This window comes from Sinocyclocheilus anshuiensis, unplaced genomic scaffold (genome assembly GCF_001515605.1).
Source record: "Sinocyclocheilus anshuiensis isolate Anshui unplaced genomic scaffold, SAMN03320099.WGS_v1.1 scaffold1230, whole genome shotgun sequence".
NCBI classification, from domain to species: domain Eukaryota; kingdom Metazoa; phylum Chordata; class Actinopteri; order Cypriniformes; family Cyprinidae; genus Sinocyclocheilus; species Sinocyclocheilus anshuiensis.
Genome location: NW_015558637.1, coordinates 413,966 through 424,947, shown reverse-complemented (window position 1 = coordinate 424,947; position 10,982 = coordinate 413,966). Strand labels below are relative to the sequence as shown.

At 37.6% G+C, this 10,982-nt stretch overlaps 2 protein-coding genes across 2 annotated transcripts in view; one reads left to right on the top strand and one right to left on the bottom strand.

The window, feature by feature from the left end:
* LOC107680874 (ras-related C3 botulinum toxin substrate 2) overlaps nucleotides 1-5,850 on the bottom strand; it is a 14,014-nt gene extending 8,164 nt beyond the window's left edge. The window contains exon 1 of the mRNA XM_016476944.1: nucleotides 5,690-5,850. Coding sequence (XP_016332430.1) covers nucleotides 5,690-5,724 — 35 coding nt within the window. The 5' untranslated portion in view covers nucleotides 5,725-5,850. The remainder of the gene's footprint in view (nucleotides 1-5,689) is intronic.
* Nucleotides 5,851-6,695: 845 nt separating this feature from the next.
* The window catches only part of LOC107680872 (cytohesin-3-like), an 11,771-nt gene continuing 7,484 nt past the window's right edge, over nucleotides 6,696-10,982 (top strand). The window contains exons 1-9 of the mRNA XM_016476939.1: nucleotides 6,696-6,799; nucleotides 7,216-7,276; nucleotides 7,865-7,938; nucleotides 8,126-8,190; nucleotides 9,001-9,067; nucleotides 9,547-9,665; nucleotides 9,755-9,835; nucleotides 9,928-10,040; nucleotides 10,335-10,483. Coding sequence (XP_016332425.1) covers nucleotides 6,794-6,799; nucleotides 7,216-7,276; nucleotides 7,865-7,938; nucleotides 8,126-8,190; nucleotides 9,001-9,067; nucleotides 9,547-9,665; nucleotides 9,755-9,835; nucleotides 9,928-10,040; nucleotides 10,335-10,483 — 735 coding nt within the window. The 5' untranslated portion in view covers nucleotides 6,696-6,793. The remainder of the gene's footprint in view (nucleotides 6,800-7,215; nucleotides 7,277-7,864; nucleotides 7,939-8,125; nucleotides 8,191-9,000; nucleotides 9,068-9,546; nucleotides 9,666-9,754; nucleotides 9,836-9,927; nucleotides 10,041-10,334; nucleotides 10,484-10,982) is intronic.

The following is a 10,982-nucleotide window of genomic DNA, read 5'->3' as shown; positions in this document are numbered from 1 at the left end:
AAGCCAAGTTCGTTTACCATTAGCTATTAAGACTGAATGGGCAGGCGTCCCATGAGTTTTGCACTCCTGTAGTAGAATCTGGGCAGCATAACAGGTTCAATTTCTAGCGCTGCAATATAAGTGAAATATGTTGACTGTAAATTACATCTGTGACGACAATCGCAATTGCTGTGAAAAGAACAGCAATCTGAAGACTTTCAAAGTTGTGTAGCATAAGGGTGGCATTAGCTATTGCCAGGATGATAATGATTTAATTTATGCATTTTTATCTTTTAGTAGCCTTCATTTCTGCTGCTCGATTATTTCAGTTATTTCTCATAAAATTCCTTGATGTTTAACCTTTTACGGGTCATACTGTATTACCAATGGAACAGTGGAATTGTATATACTCAGAAATTCTTTCATTTTATTAGAAAAAAAAAACCTGTCACACTCAGATCCAGTGATAGTTACAACACATCCAGTGCTGTGACAGCAGACCGGAGAGCAACACAAACTACCTCAAAACAATTGTGCATGCTTACATTAACGCAAAAAGAGAAGATGACATTTGGTATGAAAACAGGTCACCTGAAGCAGCAAATACATAGATGGGCTGAAAGAAGTGCGTACAAATTCAAGTAGAGCGCATGTTGATGCTTGCAGGCAACGAGAGAGAGGAATGCTGGTATTCAGGAGCCTGTGGCTACATTTCCCTCACATCAAGAAACACTGGAGCTACTCAACGGCAAGGTCAAAATCACACACTTCAGGCTACACACATTCAGTCACATCAGAACTATTTGCTATCTTCATTACACTCACTTCTTGATTTCTCTCTCTTGCTGCGGCATTCACTTTTCAGCGTTTTGCTCATAATTGCAGCATTGAAGAACTTGAACGCCAAATGATTTTGAATGCCGGCACAGCTGCCAGTTTCAAAACACTGGACCAATTGGAAGAAAGCAACGGGGCAAGCATTAGACCGTCTCATTGATGCTTCAAACATAGCGATCCTCATTCATGTGTGTACAGCAAGGGTCACCAAACTCGGTCCTGAGAGCTGGTGTCCTGCAGAGTTTAGCTCCGACCCTAATTAAACACACCTGAACCAGCTAATCAAGGTCTTACTAGGTATACTTGAAATGTCCAGGCAGGTGTGTTGAGGCAAGTTGGGGCTAAACTCTGCAGGACACCGGCCCTCCAGGACTGAGTTTGGTGACCTCTGGTCTGGTGTACACTCACCGATGTCATTCTGATTTTGTTGCGATGTCCAAAACAGGGCAAAAATCGTGTAGTGCAGGGGTGAAAAACTCAGTTCCTGGAGGGCCACAGCCATGCAGAGTTTATTTCCTAACCTTGTCCGACACACATACTATGTAGTTTTCAAATAAACCTGAATGACTTGATTAGGTGGATCAGGTGTGTTTAAATAAAGTTCCAAACATTGGTTTGGGAGGAGCCCAAACATTCAGTCCCGTCAATTATCATTACGAGCCTATACAAGCAGCAGTCATTGCGCCGTCCCCGTGACAATTCTTTCAGCATCCCTCCACCTCCCCATCTCCTCTATTTCTGTTATTCTACCTCTATGTAGTATCACAAAAACAGGTCACCTGAAGCAGCAAATACATAGATGGGCTGAAAGAAGTGCGTACAAATTCAAGTAGAGCGCATGTTGATGCTTGCAGGCAACGAGAGAGAGGAATGCTGGTATTCAGGAGCCTGTGGCTACATTTCCCTCACATCAAGAAACACTGGAGCTACTCAACGGCAAGGTCAAAATCACACACTTCAGGCTACACACATTCAGTCACATCAGAACTATTTGCTATCTTCATTACACCCTCTTCTTGATTTCTCTCTCTTGCTCTCATTTGCATTCAAAAAAAAAAAAAAAACATGGAAAAACACATACATAGACACACATGGTAATAACCACATGTCGTTTGAGTTATCCAGACTTGTGTGCACTTGACTGAAGGGCTGGGCTCTGATGTATTGTGCACTATAAGCCATGATTCAACAGCAAAAACAGAAAAAGTCCACATAAAATTTCTGTAATGCATTTTGACAAGCCATGACGAAATAATGTAATATTAACATAACTGAGTCTGTGAGTAGAGCCACCGTGGAAATCAAATATGCCTTCACCACTAAGCATACTTGAATACATTTTAATCTACACAAATTTCAGTACACACTGGAGGCAGTGTGCTGAAAACCTAATTAGAAAACAGTGGGAGATCACTGTTTAGAGGTGCTTTCTGAAGCTCTTTGAAGTTTTGAATCAGATATAGATAGATACAGGGAGAGAGATAGATTCAGAGAGAAAAAGAGCAAGAGAAATCTCAGTATGGGGCCTGGCATTGTCGTGACAGGATGACAGGAAGTTGGGTGGTGTCAGCCAGGAAGAGAGACGGCAAGCCTCTTTTTGAAGTGTGTCTTTGAAAATGTGCCCTTGGTCGCTTCAACTTCTTCATGCTCTTTCTCTCTCTTTGATTAAACATGAGCAAAAAACAATGTGATAGCCATTCGTGTGTAAATGTCTTGTTCTTGTGGGTTACAGATCTTGAGCTGATCGTATAAAACTGCAGGGCCTCGTGTTTTAGCAGAGCTGGTTTCCGCAGAAAGCAAGCGTTTATACAGAAACTGATACTCAGAAGATAGTCATTTGTGTCAGGAACAGTATAAAATGTCCACCTGGAAGTCATGCCAATTCAGAGAACTCAGTGTGTGATAACATCATGGTTAAGAAAGAAAAAAAAAAATCAAAGCGCTACAGGGTTAGTGTTGACACATGCATGAACAAATATGAACAAATATAAATATGAACAAAAAAAATTTGGGGTCACATTCGGTTTCATTGAATGGGAAAATGAATTGTTGAATTATTGCTCTGACATACTGTGATTTGTTTTTGTTTATCGTTGTTCACTCAGTTATCTGAAATTGATTTAGAGTTGTAAAGTTCCAAACACACCCAAGTGCATGATACACAATCATGTGAATCTTTTATATAACAGGACTGATGCACTGTGAATGCAAAATTTCTTTAGACACTGCAAAGGTTGTCAACATATTACAAATAATATTAAATACAAAATGTAAAAAATACAATCTACTCCACATTACTGCAACACTGCAGCTTTTACGTTTAAGTACTTGTAATTCAGCTAAGGGGTCACACCGTGACACATCAATCTTCTATCAGTCACACATCTTCACGTGACAATTCACAGCTCAGCGTTCACCCAAATCTGGTTCACATGAGTTGCATTTCCAATAGCTGCATTTGCATGCATATGAATGGAAGTCAATGGATTAAAAAGTATAGTGTGGCCATTTATGATGTACATAACAATTTAGTAAGTTTGAGTTCTAGAGGTTTTAATATTTATCAGTAGTTGAGCATGACTAGTAAAGAAGTGGAACACACACAAAACAATACGAATCTTCACATAAGTCTTTTCCATACAATGACAGCTCACAGTGACCACAGGCTGTCTATTAAAGCATTATATTACACTAGATGTAAAGCATTCAGAAGGCAAGATTTGTGTGAGGAATAAACCAGATTGAAGTTGTTGTCTCTGATCATATTCACCTTTGTTCTCCAGTGTCATAATGACATAATGACATAAAAACATAATGAGAGCAAACCTAGCGCACAATTAATGTGGACTAAATTATTGTGGGTTTAAATGATGCTTTTTTTAGTCCTTGCTGCAGCTGGATAGGTTGTGGTCACGTTGAACTATCACTGTATAAAAAATATCTATATGAAGATTTTTCAAATTTAATTAATGGGTGAATGAGTAAATAATAACAGAATGTTCATTTTTTGGACAATTTGTTCTGTCAGTGTGTAAAAGGAGGAATATTCACCCTGTTAATCTTTGAGCAATATAAGGAACTTAAGAAGCTGGATCACGGCATCAAATGCAAGAGGAAGTTAGCAGCTTCAAAATGGAGAACTGTGCACAGGGTTTTAACAGGATATCCTCAAAGCGAAATCACCTCTCCCCTGCTGCTATTCGCCATGTTAGATGTTGCAATTAACTTGGCCAAAAAACAATGCATAAACAGTGCATTTTGATACATGTCAATCATGAATTACATTGTCAACACTTTAAACCTTCAGCCTATGTCCCTAATAACTGTTGCATCAGCATACCACTCTGCTTCCAGATCTGTAGTTCATCAGCAGCATCACTTTTATTTTCCAGTTCTGTCTCACTGCATTATATAAAGCAGATGAGATAAAGTGATGCTGCAAATCAAAACCTTATATTATGTTCCTATGCAAATTCCCCATCCCACTTCCGAAAAGCAGCTTCAGACTCACATGTTTCAGAGCCATCTCATCCTCCATCTTGAATCATCACTGTCTGCAGGTCAGCATATACTCTAGAAACACCTAAAATATTTGTTTGTGTTTATGGTTACAAATCTTAACAGAAAGCAAACTAGTCTTGACATATTTGGGTCTAAAGCAAAAGGAATAAATAATAAACCAGACTAAAAGATGCCATTTTGACTGCATGACTAGACTTTGTATGGCCGCACTCTCACAATGAAAGATACTTCTTGTATTCCTTGCACCGCTGTGATGCATCATTCATGGGAAACATGCTTCGTTTACTAGTAACAGCCCAAATGTTTACACCCTAATGAAGTGTCCAGTTGTCTAAGCCAATGTTTCCAAACATATTTTTGACTTCCGTACCACAACAGGCCCTTCAGTAAAGTTTAAATAACGGCTCCATCAACATCAGACCCAGAAAAGGGTATAAATAATAAATACTTTTTTAAAAAACTTTTAAAAATAAATACTGAGGAAAAAAGGACTCACAAGTTAGGACTTATATCCTGCAACAAGTGTCATCCACACAAGTTTATAAACTTGCACACATCACACACTTTTTTGTTTTCTTTCCTTAAAACAAAGAGATTCAAAATAATTATAATTGTAAAATAAATAAATAATAATAATAATAAACAAGTGATTATTTTAATCTATTAAAGCAAATACTAAATCCTTCCCTGGAAGTATGTATTAATCACTGGATTCATAACATTCTCATCACGATCTTGTCACTCACAGAATAAAACTATACCTTCATAAGAATGTGACCCATGTGCAACTAGTTTCCTTTTTTGATGAAAATCAGTTGACATGTATTATGTGTGGCATAACTTCCTGCACACCACCAGAGGAATGGTACAAGCCAGAAGATGCTCTTCCTTCTGTGTATTAACTTGCCCATGAATGTCTCTGTGACCCCCAATCTGTCAGCCCAATGCTGCACATCTCTTCTAGCCAAACACAACTGTAGCAGAAGTTAAATCACAAAACCAGTAGATAGGTTATTTTATGTCCCAAAAGAGAAAGATATATGAAGATAAAGTGTATTCAGCCATGGCATTTTAGATTTAGCAACCAACCTGACCCTGAGGCTATAAAAACTAAAATACAAAGTATCTCACGTGACAAATGAGGAAATTAAAACTAATCTACAGACGAAGTGCTTTTATGACATTTGCAGTGCCCTTGAAAAATGTATATCTGCTATCAATCCAGTTTCAAATGAATATTTAAAAATACAAGAAAATATAAACCATGTGTGTTTACAAACACCTTTGAAGGTAACCGGTGAAAACAGATATTAATAAATAAATCAGTTTAAAAATTAAACTCTTCACTCACCCATCTCCGACCACCACGCACTTTATTGCTTGCATTTTCCGATACTTTTGACAAACTTTGCCGGCTGCCGCTATAAAACAACTGTTAAGGAACCAAGTTGTAATACAGGAAACAGATTTGCTTCTTCAGTCTCTCTCTCTCTCTCTCTCTCTCTCTCTCTCTCTCTCTCTCTCTCTCTCTCTCTCTCTCTCTCTCTCTCTCTCTCTCTCGTTTCTTCAGTCTCTCTCTCTCTCTCTCTCTCTCTCTCTCTCTCTCTCTCTCTAATCTGCGCAGTGCGCACTCGCTCATATGGTTGTGACAGTTTTGGACGTGTCTGTGTAGTGTCGAACTATATGAGGAAGTATTCAACTTTTAAGTGCAAGACACGAACGCGCTCTATATCAGTGCGTTACGTGCATTACGGTCCACAAGAGGGCAATGTCGAATCATCAGTGAGAGTGCCCATTTAAAGTGCACTTAGTAACATGTCCCTCAAAGAAAAAGAAAAAGAAAATTAGCACTAAAGAACTCAGTAATACTTACATAGGCTATTGTCAAACTAATGTGCACTAACATGTAATGAAGTTTCCAGTCATATCAGTAACTTAATGTAAACCATATAACATATCCTACTCGTTTTTCATTTCTGTAATGGCATTGGTAACTGAAAACCTGCTTTTGTGTGATTCATGCTTAAACTTCTAAGTAGGCTACAGAATGACTACTAAACGTTAAATATACAGAGAAAGAAAGATTGGACCTTTAGAGTAGTTTATTGACAAATTAGAATGTATCATAATTGACTATTTATTAGCCTACCAAACAATTTTGTAGTTTTTTTTGTTTTTGTTTTTTTAACTGTGGGAGGAGGATTCTCATGTATTTGTCAGTGCATTCTCTGAATTGAAATGTGATAAAAATCTAACTGACATTTGTGAAAGAAAAGAAAATTGTGAAATGGAGAGGAAACGCTGAGGAAAGCAGTTCTCAGAGCTCAGCTGCCATTCATTGCCGTGACGTCACCCTCCTCGCGCAAGAGCACAGCGCTTCTTCATCAATTAAAGCGCAGTTCACGTTTACATTCGTACTGTACGACTCCGACTACCTGCTCACTGAGTTACACATATGAAGGTATGCGTTTACACCACTTTCCATTGCTTTGGAAAAACTTTGCTTTGCCTGCATTTGTATCGTTTCTTATTGTAAGAAAGAAGTTTTACATCCTTATGCCTCCATAACCTCTCACCAGTCATAGTAATCGCTTTTAAGAGGTTTATTATACTTATGTCTTATTTTGCGTCAGTTAGGTTGTTGCTGGGATTACTATTTTTTTTATCATATTAACATTTATTTAAGAATATATGCCTATATATCTGTATGCTGAAAAACTGACATCATCAAGATATTATCATAATATTTTAGTCATTTTAATACGGTCTGTTATGTAATATAGTACTTCCAGTACTTTCAAATTTAACACTTTTCTTGGTATGCGCTGATCTGTGTTTGTGCGCTGACTCTGAGGCTGATCTTCTGTTTTAATGCAGTCTCCCTGCAGCACAACCAGCATGGGAACCCAAAGAAAGGACAGCTTCCTCTGGGGGAAAGGTATGTTCTTCCTTAATCATTTTCTTAAGGTCTGAGACTGCTGTATAACTTCTGGCTCTGAGCTCAACTGTGAATAAGGGACTTTTAAGGCAAAACATCCTATTGCATCTGTAGTGGGACACCTGTGATATGACCTTCATCCAAACTTCCTCACTGGACTTTTTGTAAAAGCCTATGTGTGATATTAAAGCAACAGAAATTAGTTTTAAAAATAAAAATATAATGCAGCTTTTAAACTGTAAATGCAAACCAAGACTTAATGATAGTTTACAATAAAAGCATATGCTATTCCATAGCACAATCACTGTGGGAAATGTATTATTAATATTTTGAGTGATTGCATCCAGAGAAGTTTCAGTGTTGTGTAAATGCAACCACCAATAGACCAAAATACATCCTATGTGGGGCAGTTCTCCAAAACTGAAGTAGCAGAGATATATTTAGCTGAGAAATTTGGGCTGTGTTTGCACTTTAGGTTATTCTCCTTCTCTATTTTGCAATTCCTTCTCTGCATGAGTGTGGGATCAGGGATCTGATGTGAGACTTTTGCTAACTGTTGATCTATTTGTGCTCCCATGTCATCTTCAGCACCTTTAGCTTTCAATTCAAATGACAAGAGGCAGACTGACGTCCATAAGCATGTGATTCTAGATGATATTCAGGTATATGGCTTTATAGTATCATTTTGCATATAGTACTGTATAGTAAAGGGCTTTAATAAAATAAATACCATTTTCTGCCAGAAAAATGTCTTGCAAAACTTTGTGAAGCACATAATGCAGTATTTGTAAACTATATGTCATCAAGTTAAGACAAAGCTTTGGCTGATCAATTTCTTCACTCTTGCAGAAACTCAGACTGGAGATCGAAAGCATGATGACAGAAATTCAAACGATGGAGGCCGATGATGAGAAGTGAGTATTCACCGCTATCACTCAGCTCTGAGTTACCATAGCAACTAGAAAAAGAATCGATAAACCCAGCATTTGAACATTTCCTACATAATATTTTCACTGTGTAGTATCTTTCTGTATTGCACTGCTCTTTATGACAGCGTTTAATCATTGTGGTCATTTTCATATCCACTTTCATAATGTTCACATATGTCACTTGGGTTTATACTATTTGTTGTTTAGATTAAGGTTAGAATGTCTAATAAAATAAAATAACCTCTGTCTTATAGCAATCTGAATCCATGTTTATGAATATGTCTCCTAAAACTGAACTAGAGCCAAGCATGTAACAGTAGATTAGGGTTTCAAACTTAATGTGCAGTCCATAGTCACTAGTCACGAAAAGGTGCTAATTTATTTTAGTATTTAATTTAACAATACATGCCATGTGTGTACATGCATAATACTTTCATGTGCATTAGAAGCTGCAGTATCTTCCTTGAATTTAATTCTGCCACAAATGCGGTTCACATTTGCAGGTTCAGTTTTTTTGCACATCACGAACACCATCTTTGAGCGTGGGCTTGTATCTGTTTCCTGTTTCTTGGTATCAATTTGATGAGAAGAGCTTTAGCTCTAGATGTGTCATTGCTAATTTTATATGTGGACATGCTAGCCACAGAAAATGATGAGATGAGGTTATTTGCTTCAGCCACTACGCACTCACATCATGATTTAGCTGAATCAACACTATATTGTCATGATATGCTGGAAATGTTTTCTGAAGCATTTCATTTTTGTCATAATGCCAATTTTCTAATTTTCCTCTAGTAAAAATGTTATGAAGAACAAGAGAATCCAGTGTGGAAAAAAGAAGTTTAACATGGACCCAAAAAAGGTATGAACCATGAATCATTTGAGTTGCATGCAGCGCAACAACGTAATGCACATTGGGCAACAGCTTCACAACTATAAGAAGATTCAGCTAAACTAGGTTAGAGGAAGAGGGGGTGGAAAGAGACAGAGAAAGATAGAACCACATCCTGTGTTTTCTGTAGAACAAGTGAGCTGAAGCTACACTGCATTTTCCGAGTAGCTCGGTATAAATGGTCAGTAAAAACAACAACTGCTTTACTAGTCCAGTTTTGATCATTTTTCACAAAAGCATCCCCCCTACTAATATGAAACCTGCATACAAAAGATAATGTTTGTGCATTTCACTGATAAAAACTGAAACTGATGTAGCTGTTAGACCAACAGCAAATCATGTGTCATGATCTGTATGTTATATCCTGTTTCTTAATGAATGTTTGGTAACAGTGGTGCCAATGGTCTGTGGGAATTTCATTGAGGTTAATTGTGCGTGTTTATTTCCAGGGTATACAGTACCTAGTGGATAATGAGCTTTTGGAGTGGAAACCAGAGGCTGTGGCGGAGTTCCTCTATAAAGAAGAAGGCCTCAATAAAACAGCTATTGGCAACTTTTTAGGAGAAAGGTATGATGATGAGGATGAGGATGTTTTTGTGGCGCATACTGCTTGTGGCTTTGATATAGAAAAAAGTCGATTCCTTTTTGTATCCACAGGGAGGAGATCCACCTTCAGATCCTGCAGGCTTTTGTTCACCTTCATGAGTTCTCAAATCTTAATCTGGTTCAGGCTTTGAGGCGAGTCGAGATTCTCTTCTTCCTGTTTCATTCCCATATATCGTCCCATATACATATTCAGATAATAATCCATTGTTTGATTGTGGACATAGGCAGTTCTTGTGGAGTTTCCGTCTACCTGGTGAGGCTCAGAAGATCGACCGCATGATGGAGGCCTTTGCTCTGCGGTACTGCACCTGTAACGCTGGGGTTTTTCAGTCCACAGGTAGATTGCCATTGTATTTGGAGGACAGGTTTTGTGTTTGACTGCCAAAAGAAAGAATCTAAACATCTAAATTCAAGAGACATTTAGAAACCAAAATGGTTGTGATTCCCTGTACAGCCTATATCTTGTTAATAATTGTTGGGCCTATATGCAATTCATGGTAATATTAATACATTTCAGTGTTTGACGTTAAAGGCATTAATATCTAGGTCCTGAAGTAAAACTACTTGAGAGCCACTGCTATAGATTACTTACATGTAGACATTTGAAAACGTGTGTATTTGTGTGTTGCAGACACCTGTTACATCCTTTCCTTCGCTATCATCATGCTCAACACAAGCTTGCACAACCCCAATGTGAAAGACAAGACCACACTAGAACGTTTCATCAGCATGAACAGAGGAATCAACCATGGAGAAGATCTTCCTGATGAACTACTCGAGGTGAGAGACGTCATAGGGTCCAATTTTTCTACACAAATTTACCAGACCAAACACTCACATCTCGAGTATATGTGATAATATGAAAGGGTTTTTACATTCATATACATTTAGGGCTGCACAATTAATCTAATTTCTAATCGCGATTACAATTATGGATGCCACAATTATGTAATCGTTCAAAGTCCACTTATGTTATTCTGCGTGCTTAAGATGCGTTTTTCCTCTCTTTCTACATGTTATCTTAAGGGTTTTTCCCATTATTTTAATTTTATTTTTAGTATAACATTATGTTATAATACCATTCATATTTGTACTTTTTTATAATTTAAAGAAGAAACCAATCCGATGTATATTTGACATCTGAGGCTTAATACTATAGAAAAGCACTAAAAGTGTTTTCAGTTAGACTGTTTTCAGCTTGTTTATTTTCATATAAATATACGGCATGCAGTTGCATCAAACAATGGTATAAACATCATTCAATGTAAATTGTGATAAT